The sequence below is a fragment of the Zootoca vivipara genome, chromosome 7 (genome assembly GCF_965207765.1).
Source record: "Zootoca vivipara chromosome 7, rZooViv2.hap1.1, whole genome shotgun sequence".
Lineage (NCBI taxonomy): Eukaryota > Metazoa > Chordata > Lepidosauria > Squamata > Lacertidae > Zootoca > Zootoca vivipara.
In genome coordinates this window covers 94,413,657-94,432,157 of record NC_142590.1, presented here as the reverse complement: position 1 = coordinate 94,432,157, position 18,501 = coordinate 94,413,657, and the positions used below count along the sequence as shown (strand labels likewise).

The 18,501-nt window shown below is 44.1% G+C and overlaps 1 protein-coding gene across 2 annotated transcripts in view; it reads left to right on the top strand.

Moving 5' to 3' along the window:
* Nucleotides 1-16,644, top strand: part of LOC118088339 (uncharacterized) — a 37,447-nt gene extending 20,803 nt beyond the window's left edge. For both annotated transcript variants that reach the window (XM_088673531.1, XM_088673530.1), the window contains exons 2-5: nucleotides 7,730-7,864; nucleotides 8,762-8,896; nucleotides 14,431-14,565; nucleotides 16,482-16,644. In XM_088673531.1, coding sequence (XP_088529657.1) covers nucleotides 7,730-7,864; nucleotides 8,762-8,896; nucleotides 14,431-14,565; nucleotides 16,482-16,486 — 410 coding nt within the window. In that variant the 3' untranslated portion in view covers nucleotides 16,487-16,644. The remainder of the gene's footprint in view (nucleotides 1-7,729; nucleotides 7,865-8,761; nucleotides 8,897-14,430; nucleotides 14,566-16,481) is intronic.
* Nucleotides 16,645-18,501: the final 1,857 nt, after the last annotated feature.

The window sequence follows — 18,501 nt, the reverse complement described above, 5'->3', positions numbered from 1 at the left end:
CCCCAGAGTCGTCTGTGACTGGACCTAATGGTCACGGGTCCCTTTAACTTTATGTAATGTTTATTTCTTTGTTTTGGGGGGGAGGAGAGAGAAGGAAAAAGAGTAGGAGGAGGGGTAGGGGTGAAAAGAGTAGGGCCTTTAAGGTGTGTGTGTGTGTGTTTCCTTAAAAAAAACCAACGGAAAAATGAAAAGAAAAATAACAAAAGCAATAGCAATAAAAATAACAGTAAGGTGTAATAAGTAGTAAAAAATAGTGATGATAATGATGGGAGGGCAGGGGAAGGGAAACACTGATAATTTTTGTTCATAATCGTAATAATAATAATAATAATAATAATAATAATAATAATAGTAAAGAAGAAGTCAGGGCTGAAGTGGCAGTTCCAGGAAGTGGCCTGGAACTTCATAGGCACTGCCATTTTAATTTGTGAAAGTTTAAATAATAATAATAAAGTTAGGAAAAGAGAAGTTCTGGGAGGACCCACACAGCGCCCGTCTTCTCCTGGGGTGACACTGTTTGTGTGGCTCCCTGTTGGGCCCCTGCCCGCCTCCCTTGTGCCCATCGCCAGATGCGACAGTTAGATGTTGTGATGGATCTTGGATCTTGATAGCCAAGTGGAAATTGCCTTGAAGTTTCAGATGTGGATGTTGCTGTTTTATTGGTATATCTGATGAATACCTTTTAGCCAAGTTGGCAGTAATCTGGGTGCTTTGTTGCCAGACTCAGGCCATCACTGTTTAACTGAATTAGTGCATCGTTCCAGCTTTTCTAGCTGAAGCCGTTGGTGCGTGTGAGATGTAAGTCAAGGCACGAGTGCAGAGAGGGGGGAAATGTCACGTGGGTGTCGTGTTCTGGCCGAAGGTGAGGTGCGGCACGTAGGACATTCAAACCACGTCACCTACGTTGCGCCTGCCATCTTGGCTGCATGTGGTGGGTGTTATGTATTAAGTTAACTGCAGTACTCCTTCTGGCCACCGTGGCTGCAGTTCTTACCCTGCCCACTGTGGCTGCAGTTCTCACTCAGGTCCACAACATGCAAATGAAGGATTGAGAGTGCTGTTCACGGATTGGGTAGCTAGGGGGAGTTTGTTACTGTTGCAAGTTACTGAGTACTATATAAGCCAGTTGGCTAAGCTACTGTTCAGTCCGGACTCAGAGCTAGAATAAAGAGCTGGTTGTTTTGAGAGCTGTGTCTTCATCCTTCTTACCCACTATTCTACAGTGGGAGTGTGGGGAGTGGGAAAGGAGATGTCGGGCTGGGTGCCTGGAGCAGGTCAGGAGAAACTCCCAGTGTCCGTGAAGTTAACTCTTTATTCAAAGAAGCAAACGGCTCAGGCGGCCAGGCCTAGGGAGCACATCTTCCCAATAGGTCTTGCCCCAATGAGGCGGTTCTGAGAACTGAGGGTCCTCACCTTCCCACAGTTGCCTAAGCCTCCTCCCCCACTGGGTCCTTCCCAAGCACTCTGAGACTCCATCAACACATCTGTTTCTGCTTCGCCCTCTTCTTAACTCTTCCGCTCAGGGAAGGGGAACAGGTCCCAGAAGGAGGGAGAGACCCCCTGGATGGATATTGAAATCGATAGGCCAGTAGAAATTGCCTTGCAGTTTCATATGCGGATGTTGCTGTTTTATTATCATATTTGATGGATGTCTTTTAGCTAAACTGGCAATAATCTGGATGGTTTGTTGACAGAGTCAAACCATCATTGTCTAACTGAATTAGTGCATCGTTCCGGCTTTCCCAACTGAAGCCATTGGTATTTGTGAGATATAAGGAAAGGCATTGAGGGAGGGGTGACATCTTGGGGTGTGCCGTGTGCTGATTGGCTGAGGGTGAGGTGTGGCACGGAGAACATTCAGACCTCTTCACATACATTGTGCCTGTAATCTTGGCCATAGGGGTGGGACACCTGCAGCCCAACCAATGCTGTCCCTCCCTCATGTTGACTGGATCCTGCGTGGCAGTTGTTGTTTTTTTTAAAAAAAGATAAAACCAGAGAGAAAGAGAGCAGTTGAACAAATTTGCTCTTCTTACCCAGTACATTGTGTAGGCTCCTTATTTAGACATTTATCAAAGGGCCCTTACTCAAAAGTCTGTGTGTGTCAACTTTGCATTTAAAAATCTTGCTCAAGCATTCTGTGTGTGCTAAGCTCAACTTCTGCTTATGGTGCAAATTCCTAACTGCTTTTAGCCATGATTATGTATTAATCTCATGGTTCTATGTCCTCATAATCTTGAGTTCCTCCTTGACTTTCCCTATATTTAATCAGAAAAGGCTTTATTTTCTATGTGAATACAGTCATTCATCATTTTATTTGTATGCTGCCTTTCCATAGTTAATACAATGCTCAAGCTGGTTTTCAACATGAGAAGATTTAACATAACAAAAGTCATAAACAATAAATGAAACACATCAAAAAGTACACAACCAAATGGAAAATAACTTCCACATAAATCAGGTTCTCCCTAACAAGAGGGCACATGTTGCGGTGTGACCTGGCAACCAAACCCTGTGTTGTGGGTGGGAACGTTTGGATGGCCACAACACCCTTTTGGTGGTCCCTCAATGCTGGGTGCAATCAGGCCAATGGGATGCCAGCTAAAGTCCATCGAGGGACCTCTATTTAAGCCCATGCATGTGTCCCTGAGCTTCCTCTTTGGGCGAGTGCATTGGAACACCCGCCCACCTCTCCCTATATTTAGGGCTAGCGCTTGACATTGCTATGCTTGACCTTGTGTTGATCTGGTCCTAACCAATAGTGATGACCTGGTTAGTGGGGTAGAAGTGGCAGGATCATTAGGTGGGAGTGATCATGCTCTTCTGGAGTTTATTATACAGCGGAAAGGAGCAACCAAGCATAGTAAGACTCAAATCCTAGACTTTAAGAAAGCCGACTTCAGAAAACTTAGGGAAACGCTGGGTGAGATCCCATGGACAGACTTACTAAAAGGGAAGGGAGTTCATGATGGTTGGGAGTTTGTTAAAAGGGAGATATTAAAAGCACAACTTCAGGCAATACCAATGAGACGGAAACATGGAAGGTGCCTAAAGAAGCCAGGGTGGCTATCTAAAGAACTTTTAACTGAGTTAAGATTTAAAAGGGATATGTACAAACAATGGAAAAGGGGGGAAATCACCAGAGAGGAATTCAAACATATAGCCAGCACATGTAGAGACAAAGTCAGAAAAGCTAAAGCACAGAATGAACTCAGGCTCGCCAGAGAGGTTAAAAGCAACAAAAAGGGCTTTTATGGGTATGTCCGTAGCAAAAGGAAGAACAAGGAAACAGTGGGGTCACTTAGAGGAGAAGATGGTGAAATGCAAACAGGGGACAGAGAAAGGGCAGAACTCCTCAATGCCTTCTTTGCCTCAGTCTTCTCCAAGAAAGAAAACAACGCCCGACCTGAAGAATATGGAGCAGATGATTCAGCAGGGGAAACACAGCCCAGAATAAGTAAGGAGGTAGTACAAGAATACTTGGCTAGTTTAGATGTATTCAAGTCTCCAGGGCCAGATGGAGTAATCCAAGAGTATTAAAAGAACTGGCAGAGGTGATTTCAGAACCACTGGCAATAATCTTTGAGAATTCCTGGAGAACAGGCGAAGTTCCAGCAGACTGGAGGAGGGCAAATGTTGTCCCTATTTTCAAAAAGGGGGAAAGAGAGGACCCAAACAATTACCGCCCAGTCAGCCTGACATCAATACCAGGAAAGATTCTAGAGCAGATCATTAAGCAAACAGTCTGTGAGCACCTAGAAAGAAACTCTGTGATCACTAAAAGTCAGCATGGGTTTCTGCTTGAGAGCAGTACATGTGAAAAGGACCTAGGAGTCTTGGTAGACCACAAAGTTGACATGAGTCAGCAGTGTGATGCAGCAGCTAAAAAAGCCAATGCAATTCTGGGTTCCATCAATAGGAGTATAGCATCTAGATCTAGGGAAGTGATAGTACCACTGTATTCTGCTCTGGTCAGACCTCACCTGGAGTACTGTGTCCAGTTCTGGGCACCACAGTTCAAGAAGGATACAGTCAAGCTGGAACGTGTCCAGAAGAGGGCAACGAAAATGGTCAAAGGCCTGGAAACGATGCCTTATGAGGAACGGCTTAGGGAGCTGGGTATGTTTAGCCTGGAGAAGAGAAGGTTAAGGGGTGATATGATAGCCATGTTCAAATATATAAAAGGATGTCATATGGAGGAGGGAGATAGATTGTTTTCTGCTGCTCCAGAGAAGCGGACACGGAGCAATGGATTCAAACTTCAAGAAAGAAGATTCCACCTAAACATTAGGAAGAACTTCCTGACAGTAAGAGCTGTTCGGCAGTGGAATTTGCTACCAAGGAGTGTGGTGGAGTCTCCTTCTTTGGAGGTCTTTAAGCAGAGGCTTGACAGGCAAGAATGCTTTGGTGGTGTTTCCTGCTCAGCAGGGGGTTGGACTGGATGGCCCTTGTGGTCTCTTCCAACTCTATGATTCTATGATTCTATGCTGTCATGTGTCATCTGTCATTGGGACAGGGGCATGACAGGAATTTCCCCCACTTGGCTGATTGGCTGGTGCCATTTGGGTTTTGCCTGCCGCGTAGCAAATCGTCACAACTTGTAAGGTTGCGGATAGGCTCTGGTTCAGGTGATAGGGGTGGCAGAGCAGTCTGGCCATCCCTATGCGATGGGTATTCCATTAAAGGAATCCATGGACTCTTTGGTTGGTCTTCCCTGAGAGGGGTTGTGCCCTGAGCCAGGGGGACTTGACCCCGCCTTCCACTTTGCTGGGTGTTCACCCAAGGCTGACCTATGGTGTGCCCATAAGCAGGGAGACAATATACAGCCTTGTCGTACTCCTTTCCCAATTTTGAACCAATCAGTTGTTCCATAACCATTTTATCCTTGCTTATTTAACTTATACGCAGAATTCATCATGCGAAAGGCTGGACTGGATGAATCTCAAGACGGAATTAAGATTGCCAGAAGAAATATCAACAATCTCAGATATGCAGATGACACAACCTTGATGGCAGAAAGTGAGAAGGAATTAAAGAACCTCTTAATGAGGGTGAAAGAGGAGAGCGCAAAATATGGTCTGAAGCTCAACATCAAAAAAACTAAGATCATGGCCACTGGTCCCATCACCTCCTGGCAAATAGAAGGGGAAGAAATGGAGGCAATGAGAGATTTTACTTTCTTGGGTTCCATGATCACTGCAGATGGTGACAGCAGTCATGAAATTAAAAGATGTCTGCTTCTTGGGAGAAAAGCAATGACAAACATAGGTAGCATCTTAAAAAGACATCACCTTGCCGAAAAAAGGTCTGTATAGTTAAAACTATGGTTTTCCCAGTAGTGATGTATGGAAGTGAGAGCTGGACCATAAAGAAGGCTGATTGCCAAAGAATTGATGCTTTTGAATTATGGTGCTAGAGGAGACTCTTGAGAGTCCCATGGACTGCAAGAAGATCAACCCTCACCATTCTGAAGGAAATCAGCTCTGAGTGCTCACTGGAAGGACAGATCCTGAAGCTGAGGCTCCAATACTTGTTTTTTCAAAACAAAGTTTTTGTTCTTGTTCCAGATGCTACCCATTATAAAGAAAAAAGTAATATTTGATAATTGGAGAAGAGAATTAAGGAAATTTATTTGGGGGAATAAAAAGCCAAGAATTCAATTTAGATTATTGACGGATAGCAAAGATAGGGGAGGTTGGGGGGGGGGTACCCGATTTGAAGATATATTATGCGGCAGCGAACCTCTGCTGGGTTAGGGAATGGATTGTATTGGAGGACAAAGATTTGCTGAATTTAGAAGGATTCAGGAATGTGTATGGTTGGCACACATCTCATGAATGACAAAGAAAAAAGATATGAAGAATTTACGGACCACGTTTTTAAAAGTTCATTGTTTAAGATTTGGGAGGAATATAATAGGATTTTTGAACCGAAAGTACCATGGTGGATATCACCATTTGAAATGACGGCTTTGAGCAGCGGGGCGAGGCAAGAAAAATGGATAATGTATCAGGATGTGGTAGTAAAGGAAAATGGACAATATGTATTAAAAACGTATGATCAGGTAAAAAATAATTGTGCGAGTTGGCTTGGATTCCAAGAAAAGAAGTCAAAACTACAGGAGATATTAATTGAAAAAGGGAGGAAACAATTGGCAAATTTGTATAAATTCTTATTGGAATGGAGCTTAAAAGATGAAGTAGTCAAAAGTAATATGATAAAATGGGCGCAGGAAATAGGGAGAACAATTTATAGCGTGCAATGGGACAAATTGTGGGTAGAGAGTTTAAGATTTACAGCGTGCACGACAATTAAGGAAAATATTATGAAAATGGCCTATAGATGGCACTTAACCCCTGAAAAATTAAAGAAAATTTATAAAACAGGAACCAACAAGTGTTGGAAATGTAAAGATAAAATAGGGACATACATACACTGCTGGTGGCAGTGCAAAATAGTACAAGAATTCTGGAATAAAATCTACGAAAAATTAAAAAGCATATTAAAAACGACATTCGATAAAACACCTGAATTGTTTCTATTAAATATGGTTCCTGATAAGATATCTAAGGATAGAAGGAATTTATTATTGTACGGTGGAGCCGCAGCACGGACGCTCATCGCCCAAAAATGGAAAGGAGACGGGGTACCAACGGTAGAAGATTGGCAACTTAAAATGATTGAATATATGAATTTGGCTAAGATGATAGCGGCGATAAGAAATATCCCCGAACAAAAAACCCAAAACGAATGGAAACTATTAGAGGATTATTTTAAAAAAGAAGGGATAAGAACAAATTTGGTGATCTGCTTAAATTAAAGAATGAATGAGAAGAGGAAATTTTACTAGATAAAAGAAGAAGGCACACCTATGTTAGGTGGCATTAAAGTTAATGGGAAAAGAATGCAGGTTAAATATGTAAAAATGGGACAAGCGGTTAGACATCAATCGGAAGTATTTTAAATTTTAATTTATTCTTCATATTTCTTTTCTTCTTCTTCTTCTTCTTCTTCTTCTTCTTCTTCTTCTTCTTCTTCTTCTTCTTCTTCTTCTTCTTCTTCTTCTTCTTCTTCTTCTTCTTCTTCTCTCTCCTTCTTCTTTTTGTTTTCTTTCCTTTCCCCTACAATTTAAGTCTCTAATTTCTTTTTAGGTTTGGTTGTTAGTTGAGTTATTTGAGTTATATTTGAGTTATGTTATGTTATATTATGTTTATGTATTATCGGATTAAGTTATGTTCTTTGTTGCGATATTTTCTTTATATTTTCAGACCATTTTATGTTATTTTTTTCTTGGAGTGTTGTGTTATGGCATGTAATGTTTTAATAATTGAAATAAAAAACTTTTTAAAATTTAAAAACAAAACACTGACACGAGTCTCTGCTAAGCAAGCGACCTTTTTGTGCACTGAAGGAGAGGTGACTCGATTACCCTTGCAGGTTTATTACCTTAACATCTGTTTTAGGAAAAACTCTTTATCCTTGCAGGAGGAGATGCTCACTTGCTCCTCCTCTGAGAATTGCATCCTGCACATCTCTGGGCAAATTTGGGGAGGGTGTTGGGTGCACACATGGGGGAGGTAGTTCTGTTGCACAAGTGTAACTCTTTGTGTTATGCCATTCCAGTGTTGAAAGCCAACTGTCACCCTTGTTGCTGAAGTTCCCTCTTGCTCAATCAAGGGCTGTGCAGACCTCTCTCTCTCTCTGACCAAGGGTTTAAATCTTCGCCCAGATCAGCCGCAGCATCCAGACTCTTCTGCCAGTTGCAGCAGGAACAGCATCATGAAAGCCAGGCTCTTCCTCCTCTTCTTCCTCATGGGCCTCCTCACCATCTGTGTTGAGCTGCCATCTGCAGCTGGACAAAGAGGTAAGGGCAGAATCCCAGGCCAGCCAGGCTTCCTCCTCCTCTGGCAGTCTTGACCATCTGCACAGCCTTCTTCTGAACCTGCTCCAACCTGTCTCCACCCTTCGTAGAGTCCACCACTTTCTGGGGAAGTCTGTTCCATTGTTGAATAACTCTTACCACCAGAAAGCTCTTCCTAATGTTGAGTGAGAATCTCCTTTCTTGTCATTTGTATCTGGAGGAGCAGCAAACCAGCTTGCTTCAACTTCCATGTGACAGCCCTCCAGATATTTGACGATGGTCCACCTGTCACCGCTCAGTCTTCTCTTCTCCAGGCTAAGCATACCCAGCTCCCTCAACTGTTTCTCACAAGGCTTGGTTTCCAGCCCCTGGGTATGTTTAGCCTGGAGAAGAGAAGCCCGGCAGTTGACAAAATAGCCATCTTCAGATATCTGAAGGGCTGTCTCATAGAAGATGGAGCAAGCTTGTTTGCTGTTGCCCCAGAGGTGGGGACCTGAAGCAATTGATTCAAATGGCAAGAAAGGAGATTCCGACTCAACTTTAGGGAGAACTTTTTGATGGTAAGAGCTGTGTGACATTTTAGGGGTGCCAGCACATATCTTAGGCTGGCCACTGAGGACTGTGTTGGTGTCTTTGTGATGGTTTTATCTTCCCATATGAGCTGGTTGAGCAGAAGGTGGAAGGGCTCACAGCACCAGCCCTCCAGCAGATAGTGATCCCCCATTAGGTCTTGGGATGGGGGGCTGAGTGGGGCTGCCCTGGATTCTCACAGAGGCTTGTGCTTGTTCTGGCCTGAGATCTTTATTCCAGGGGTGGACTCTCCGCTCACAGGCTTCACTGCTGGTGGAAAAGAAAGCTTCCACAGCTTTGTGGTGTGGGAGTCACCATTCTCTCTTGCAGTGCGCCCTGGACGGTGTCCTCGGATTCATGGCCCTGGCACATGTGCAATCACCTGTAGGAGTGATGAGTTTTGCGGCCCTGGGGAAAAGTGTTGTAGTACTGGCTGTGGATCTGCATGCAAAAGAGTCATTGAAGGTGAGAGAAGCCAGCAGGTGCCAAGCCCATCGCACAGACAGGAACCTCCAGGAGCAGGGCCGGCGCGTCCATTCAGGTGACCTAGGCAGTTGCCTAGGGCACCAGAATGGAGGGGGCGCTGGCCAGCCTGCCCGCCGCTCTCAGGCAGTGGGCGGTGCTGAGCGGCTTCAGGCCGCTCTCCAGAGGCACGCGCGTGCCTTCGGAGAGTGGCCTGAAGCCACTCTACAGGCTACATCTGAGAAGCGCAGCGAGGTGGCCCCAGTCTCGCGCTCCTGCGCGAAGCTCCGGAGGCGCGCGGGAGCCTGGGACCACCTCCTTGCGCCTCTCAGCTTTTTATTTTATTTTTCTATTTTCAATTTTCTATTTCTATTTATTTATATGTTAGTTTGTTTTGTTTTTTTTATGGGGGGGGGCGCGCCAGAAGGTGATCTCGCCTAAGGCACAAAAAACCCTAGCACCGGCCCTGTCCAGGAGAGCAGTAGTGGGAAGAAACTTAGACCCAGGAGCTTGGTGTGTTGGAAGGGAGCAGGGACTCCTCCCATTGGCCGTGGGCGATGGAAGGCGGGAGGCTTGTTTCTCAAAAAATGATTGGTTGGTATAGCAGCTGTGCATTTGGCCTCCTATCACAAGTTCTCCATGGACTAGAAAGTTCCTTTTCAAAGAAAGGTCAGAGAACCTTTTGGCCACGTGGGCCAGATCTTTCTCTCGCCATGATCCCAAGGGCCAACGATGACGTGTGGCTGGAACAAGCTGCCTGCTCAATCATCCATCTGCCATAGTGACATCAGGCAGATTGGGGTCTCATGTCAGTTGCGCAGCACGTCCACGGCAACCGGCTGGGAAACGTCTGCCTGCACCTGCCCTGCACCTTGATTTAGATATGACACCAAGGGCAGGGCAGGTGGGCACGCAGGAAAATTGGGGAGGCCGACCTAACTGGAGACCCCTCACTCCTGTTTTAAATGAGAGCCACGGTTACAGGAGAAAACAGGTCCCAGTGGGCATTGTTAGAATCTGGATAAAATCCAGCCCACTGGGGAACAGAACAGAGGCACCTGAACAAAATGCAGGCAAGGCTTGTATTTCTGTCCCCACCCCCATACCACTCAATCTTCTTGAGTTGCAGTTCCTGCATTGCTCACTTTAGAATTAGATGACCTTTGGAGTCCCCCCAGCTCTACAATTTTATCATATCTTATTACTCCAATAAATTATAGAGACGTGCCATTTCTCCACAAAGATTATCCGTTGTCTACTCTCTCTACCACATTTGTTAGCTCGATCATGCATACAGCATTCCATACCTTTATATTTTAATCTTCCAAAGTCCAAATTTTCATTTCCACCCCATTGATGTGTTAAAGACCGGGAAGGCTGAACCTGGTGTAAATGCCAACTATACCAGTTGAACTCAGCAGAGTAGCGCAGGCACAGCGGGAACTTCTTGGTTGCAAGATGAAGGCAAGTTGCAGGAACACAGGAACTCACTGCAACTAGTACTGTGTAACTATTTACAGCTTTATTTACAAGAACAAAACAACAAACAGTACATAGATCAGTACTTCTCTCTATCTCTCTACAACACAATAACCACAGCAGAAACACACCACCAACTCTCCACAAAACCCCACAAATTCACCCTTAGTCTAATAGGGTTACTGCACCAATCACCAAGCTGTTGCTAAGGCTCTATCACTAGGCAAATTATCCAGCCCTGGAGATTGCTGAATCACTCTTATGGGCATGTTGCCAGCTCTTAATTGCTATGTGACCAGATGCACGTACTCACACAGTGAAAAAACCTCAACATGATGATGGTCTAGGGGTTGTACCCCTGTTCACTTACCAACCTACCCCCACCCAACCCCCATCCTCTTATCCAACTGCCCTCCCCTGATATTTCACCCAACCTTACACCTTGCACCATGACACCTCACCATTACCTGTCCCCTTACACCCCATTAACCCTTAGAGCTCACCAGACCACCCATCCTTCCCTTAGGCCCCACTGCCCTATCCTTAGAAGCATTCCTCCAGGTCCTGCCTGCGCTGTTCTCCCAGCTGCATCTCTCTCCTCCACCCCTTCCCATCTCGCTTGCCAGCACTGCTGTCATGGCCCAGCAGCTCTCAGAAGTTATCATACTGTAGTTCACAGCATTACCTGTTGGCAGCTGAGCAAGTGCTGCGTGATGACAACCTTACCTTTCAATTCTATATCAAGATGCAGCATTCTTTCTTTTTTAAAAGCAATTTATTAGATTTTACAATTAAACACATTTAAACAAAAACAAACCACACATACAATCACAAACACAACAGCACATAATAAACATAGTAAACACAAAATTTCTCTTCTTAACATCTTATCAATCCTTACGATTTTCTTTGCTCTGCCGAGCTTTGACTTCCCTCCTTCCCCCCATTCGGTTTTCTTAATCACTGCTATCTCGCAGTTCCTTTATTTCATCTACTTAAAGTCGATTCGTAGGATTTATTTCAGTCCTTCAAGTGTCTTTAAACTTCTACAGTTCTTCTCCATATAGTCCACAAATTTACTCCAGTCCTTTTGGAACCTTGACTCTCCCTGGTTTCGGATCCTGCTAGTCAGTCTTGCTAATTCCGCATAGTCCATCGTTTTCGTCTGCCACTCTTCAATCGTCTGTAACAATTTTTGGGCTAACAAAGTCCTAGCCGCAGTTGTCACGTACATAAATAATACTTGATCTCCTTTCATTATCTCTTGTCCTATAATTCCTAATAAAAAAGCTTCTGGTTTTTTGGGGAAAGTATATTTTAAAATCTTTTTCATTCCATTATATATCATTTCCCAAAATCTTTTAATTTTGTCGCATGTCCACCACATATGATAGAATTCACCGTCTTTCTCTTTACATTTCCAGCTTGTTTTGCTACTCATCCTAAACATCTTAGCCAATTTTACTGGTGTTAAATACCATCTATACATCATCTTCAAAACATTCGCTTTCAGGGCAGTACATGCAGTAAATTTCAATGTTTGATTCCACAATTTCAACCACGCGTCATATTCAATATTATACCCAAAATATTTTGCCCATTTTATCATCACATCTTTTGTCAATTCATCTTTCGTATACCATTCTAGCAACAAATCATACATTTTTGACAACAATTTGGTTCTGCCTTCCAACAATTCTATTTGAAATTTGGACCTTTTGTCTTCAAAACCTATTTTTTTATCATTTATAAACACATCATTTACTTGGTGATATTGCAACCATCCAGTCAGACATTCTTTAATTTCTTCATAAGATTTCAACTTCCATCCCTTTTCTGATTTTCTCAATATCTCCTCGTATATGGCCCTCCTCCCTTCCATATTTATATTTTTAACTGTCAACACCTCCACTGGTGAAATCCACCATGGTTTCTAACAGCGATTTGTTTCTTTCCCACACCTCATATAAAGACCTCCTTATCACATGATTTGTAAAATCTTTATGAACTCTTTTTTTTATCATACCAAAGATATGCATGCCAACCAAATCTGTTGTCGTATCCTTCCAAGTCTAATAAGTCTGTATTTCCAAATGTTATCCATTCTTTTAACCAACAGAGACAGGACACCTCATAGTATATCCTCAAGTCCGGCATGGAGAATCCACCTCTTTCCTTTCTATCCACTAAAATTTTGTATTTTATTCTTGGTTTCTTTCCCTGCCAGACAAATCTCTGCAAAACTTTTTGCCATTTTCTGAATTGTCCTGTCCCCTTTATTATCAGTATCGTTTGAAATAAGAATAACATTTTGGGTAATACATTCATCTTAATTGTTGCTATTCTTCCAAGGAACGACAACTTCATGCTATTCCAGGTTTCTAAATCTTTCTTTATCTCTTTCCACACTGGTTCATAATTATCATTAAATAAGTTAATGTCTTTTGCTGTCATCCATATTCCCAGATATTGTACTTTTTTCGCCACTACGACACCATATTTCTGTTGTATTTCTTCCTTTTCCTCCATCTTCATGTTCTTAATCACCATTTTCATTTTTTGTTTATTTAACTTACATCCAGCCAGCTGTCCAAATTTTCCTATCTCTTCTATAGCTTCTGCCACACTTTCATTGGGATTTTCCGAAGTTAAAACTAAATCATCTGCAAAGGCCTTCAATTTAAACTTTTTTGCACATAATTTGATTCATTTGCTTGTTTGGACTTCTCTGAATTCTGTTCAATAATATCTCCAGGACCGTGATAAATAATAACGGTGATAACCGGCATCCTTGTCTAGTACCTTTCGTGATTTCAAAATAGTCTGTTAAAGCATTCCTTATTATCAATTTTGATTTTTGCTCAGAATATATTGCTTCAATTCCATTTAGGAAGAATCCTCCCACTCCCATCGATTCCAGGTTCTTCTTCATAAACTGCCATGAGACATTATCAAACGCTTTTTCTGCATCTATAAACATTAATACTGCAGGCTTATCTATCCTGGTCTCCAAATATTCTATTACGTCTATAATATGTCTAACATTATCTTTCAATTGTCGACCAGGGAGAAATCCTGCTTGGTCTCGATGTATAATCTCATTCAAAGTCTCTTTCAATCTTCTTGCCATTATGTCTGCAAAAAGCTTGTAATCATTATTCAATAATGAAATTGGTCTATAATTTTTCACATCTAGTCCATCTGAACCTGGTTTCGGAATCAATGTTATGTATGCTTCTTTCCAGGTACAGTGGTACCTCTACTTACAAATTTAATGCGTTCCGAACACACATTTGTAAGTCGAAAAAAATTGTAAGTCGAATCCCATAGGAATGCACTGGGAGAAAAAAATCGTAATTCGAAGCAACCCTATCTAAAAATTCATAAGTAGAAAAAATCCTATCTAAACCGCATCCAAGATGGCGGATGGAGCTCCATTTGTAAGTAGAAAAATTCGTAAGTAGAGTTATTTGTAAGTAAAGGTACCAATCTTCAATTCCTGCAATTTCGCTACTGCGCCATTTTCCATGCCGCTGCTGGGACGGACTCCCTTTTTGCGCCCTCAGCCATCCAAATTTGCTTAATTCTTCAGCCAATTCTTAAAATCTCCTCCGTTTATCATGCTAATTTCTTTTGTTTTGGAAGCTTACCACTTTGCATCAGAAGCTAGAGACTGCGCTTAATGGGGCTAGTGGTCTTCTCCCCTTCGCACCCGCAGCTCAATCCCGTCCCCGGCTCTTAAAGAAAAAAACCCAGGGAGCAGGACAGCACGCAGGGCACCGCTGGGTGCCATGTCCCTCAGGGTAACCCCCCCTGAGGCTTTGGAGGTCCGCGGAGCCTTCGCGTGACCTCCGTGCGCCCCAAAAAGCCCGGGATTCCCCGAGAGGCTATCCCACGTTTCTTTTGCAATGTCCGTGAGAAACCGGAAGTCCAAGATGCAACATTCTTTCAAAGTGCTGTGTGGAGTTTCCATTTTCATTCCATTGCTTGCTACCTGTTGGAAATCAAACCCCCTGTAGAGCATCCCAGTAGGAGAGTCACTTTTTTTTCTCTTCCAGTGCGTCCTGGACGGTGTCCCCGGCCCACTGGACCTGGGACATGCGATGAACGCTGTCGCGGCGATAGCAGTTGCCCACGTGGGCAGAAGTGTTGCAGCAATGGCTGTGGCCACGCCTGCATGAGACCCGTTTTTGGTAAGAGAAGCCAGTGGGTGCCAAGCCCATCACTCAGAGCAGAGCTGTGGTGGGAAGGGTTTTAGGCCAGGAGCTTGACGTGTTAGAAGGGAGAGGCAATTCCTCTCATTGGGTAAGGAGGATGGAAGGAGGAAATGATTGTTTTTCACTAAATAATCAGATCAGTGGTTCCCAACCGTTTTGAGTCCTGGAGCACTTCTCAGGAGAGAAATTTGTTATGGAGCACTGTTGCCTTCCTGATGCCAAAGGCACGCATTTATTTATTTTTATTTCCAATCTCTTTGCGGAGCACTTGGGAGATGCTTCACGGGGCACCAAGCACTCTGTGGAGCCCAGTTTGGGAACCGCTGGGTTAGATGGTAAAACAGCTGCACACTTTGCTACCTCTCTTGGGTTCCGCAAGGGCTACCAAACTGTTGTTTTAATTAATTTTTAAAAAATGAAAGCTGGGGAGATTAGCTAATGGTAACGTTGAGCACCAGGTGGCCTGGGAAGCCTGGCTAATTAGAGCGCTAATAAAGCTCGTGTCTGTGTCCACAATCGCTTGGGCATAATCCGCCCCCACAATACAGCGCAATTATTTTGTGTTGTTAGTTTGCATGGCTAGTTAGTAACCAACAGGCACCTGGGGTGAGTGACCTGCATAGTTAAACTATGGCATTCATTCCCAGAAGTAGTGAGGCCACCAAATTAGATAGCTTTGGAAGAGGTTTAGACAAATTCAAGCTATCTGTGGGAATGTTCAGGAATGTGGATGAGGAGATATTGTTCAATATATCCTATCCCCGCTTGCGCTAGCAAGCACCAAACTTTAGCAGAGTAAAAACATTCTCCTTTTTCAAAATACACAGCAGAAAAGCGTTTGCGCAGGCTTGACTCAAGCCACTAAAACAAAGTGTATTTTCCTGGTATTTTCCCCTTTATCCCTCTTAAAAGAAAAGACACAACACAATGCTCTTAAAAGTATAAAAGATGTTTACTTACAAGCATCTCGAGGTACAGCACACTCAAGAGGTAGACTTGCTTAGTTAAAAGGTAATATATACATTGTGAAGTTCACTTATAAGAAGTGAGACTCCATCTCATCTCTCTCTCTAGGCTGGAGGCCTTGAGAGAGAGAGACTCACTAAGATGTGTGTAAAATAAAAAAATTCCTTCAGTAGCACCTTAAAGACCAACTAAGTTTTTATTTTGGTATGAGCTTTCGTGTGCATGCACACTTTATCTGAAGAAGTGTGCATGCACACGAAAGCTCATACCAAAATAAAAACTTAGTTGGTCTTTAAGGTGCTACTGAAGGAATTTTTTTATTTTACTTCGACCCAGACCAACACGGCTACCTACCTGTAAGATGTGTGTAGTCCAAGAGGTCTGGTCCAAGAGGGAGGAAATGGCTGTTTCCTTCAGAATTTATCTATCGCCTTTCCCATCTAATTAGCATGTAAAGGAAGAGGAAACTAGGCTTAGTCATATGTTCTCCTCAGTCCTCCAAGTGGACTATCTAGGGATTGTTGTGACTTGACTGCACTTAACCCTTTGCATCTCACACTATCAAGGGCTATGCTCTGTTTCCACTGCTGGAGACAGCCTGTCTCTAGATACCAGTTACTGGAGACCACAAGCAGAGAGAGAGCTGCTCTTGTGCTCAGCTCCTGCTCCTGGGCTCCCCTCCCATAATGGGCACCTGGCTTGGTCACTGTGAGGAGAGGAGGCTGGACCAGGTGGGCCACTGGCCTGATCTGCGAGCTGCAGGGCTCCGCTTTGGTTCTTATGGGGCTTCTAGAGGCAGCCTATCCAGATTTCTAGGTTCGTGGGGACATTTGACTGCTTTGAGAACAGCATGCTAGGCTAGGCTAGATGGCTCACTGGTCTGATCCTGCTGCCAGGCTTTTCTGAAGCTTTCTCCTCTGTCCTAGGGTAACTTGGACTCCAGCGTGGATGAGCCCATCCGTGAGACTCCTCACCTGGAACAGGCATCACAGCTGACTTCTCTCTGGCTTCCTTGGGAGCAGAAGACTCTGCAGTGGCATGAAACCTTGTATTGAATAGGCTCACCGAATAAAAATGATATGAACCTTGGTCTCAGCCATCAAGTTACTGGGGAGACAAAGGAGAGGTTACTGGTCTGCTGTCAATGTATAGCATTGTGTAAATGGGATGGCCTGGTGGTCTCTGGGGAAACTGGTTCAACTGGAAGGACTTGCCTTTGGAGAAACCATGCTGGTTCTGCTCCACCAAGCTTGTTCTTCTATATGCTTGTTCATTCTGTCTTTAAGAATGCTCTTTACCGGTTTTCCTAAAACAGATATTAAGGTAATCAACCCATAATTTCCCAGATTATAATAATAATAGTTTATTTATGCCCTGCCCATCTGGTTTCCCCAACCATTCTGGGTGGCCTCTAACAAAATATTAACAGACAATGGTCTGTTAAACATTAAAAGCTTCCCTAAACAGGGCTCCCTTCAGATGTCTTCTAAAAGTCATCAGATGTCTTCTAAAAAAAAATTCCCCCTGGATTTTTTTTAAAAAAACCCATAAATAGTATGACATGTCCAATTAAGGTCCAGAGGCTGATCTTAGGGACAAATTACATATATATATATATATATATATATATATATATATATATATATATATATATATATATATATATAATAGCTGCCAAGTACCCCGTATTCCCCGGGAAACCCCCGTTTTTCCTTACCATTTCCCAGCGGTCTCCCATTTGAGCTCCTCTCCCGTAAATCTCCCTTAAATCCGCTCCTGCCGGCAGCCATTTTTCTGGTGCCGGTTTGCCCATCTATGGGCACCAGAAAATGGCCGCCGCCGGCACTGGAAATAGCTTCTACACATGCCCGACGGCCATCTTAGAATAATAGAATCAGAGTTGGAAGAGACCACAAGGGCCATCAAGTCCAACCCCCTGCCAAGCAAGGGGGGGCCACCCTAAGATGGGCGCCGCCATGCATTCACCCCCAAGATGGCCACCGGACAACTTCTGGTGCAACTTCCAGTGCCGCTGCTGCTGCTGCTGCTGATCCCGTATTTTTCTGCGGGAGACTTGGCAGGTATGATATATATTACTAGCTGCACCCAGCTACGCGTTGCTGTGGTTCCTCCCTGTGACTCCTCCCACTCTGTCCCGACCCATGACCTATTCTGCCCCCTCCCCCCCTGGTTAATCCCTGTGACTGCCTCTCTCCTGTCCCAACCCATGAGGTATCTCCTCCCCCCACACTGGCACATCCCTGTGACTGGCCCCATCCCCTCCCTGCACCCCGACTTCTCCCTGCGAGTCCCACACAGGCCAAGAGTGGGTCATCCACAAGCCCTTAGGGGTTATTTCTCAGCAGCAGCAACAGCATCTGAACCCAGGGTCCTGGGGCTGTAACCATGGACCTCACATTCTCTTGCATGACGCAAGTTGTGTGGCATTCGCTGAAGTCTTCAGGGCTGGGGGAGGCACCCAGCACGGCTGTTTTGAACAGCACACCTTGTCCCAGACAGCAGGGACCTGCATTGAAGACACCACTTGTCTGCTAAAAGCACTTGAGTAACTTCATGATCCCTGGAATAGCTCAGTCAGTAGAGCGTGAGATTCTTAATCTCAGGGTTGTGGGTTCAAACCCCATGTTGGGCAAAAGATTCCTACATTGCAGGAGGTTGGACTAGATGACCCTGGTGGTCCCTTCCAACAGTACAGTTCTATGATTCCATGACCCACCAGGGAGACATCAATTTACCCAGTGAGGTTTTCTCTACCCACCTAACTACTCCCAGCCTTGCCCCTCCTCTAAAGACCAGAAGTGGGATTATCTGGAAGAGAAGCTGCAAGGGGGAGGTGTTTCAAAGGCAACGTTGGCAGCAGAGAAAGGCCCCTCTAGATTCCTCTGTTGCTCTGCCATCCCTTGTGGGACACAAGTCCTACAACCT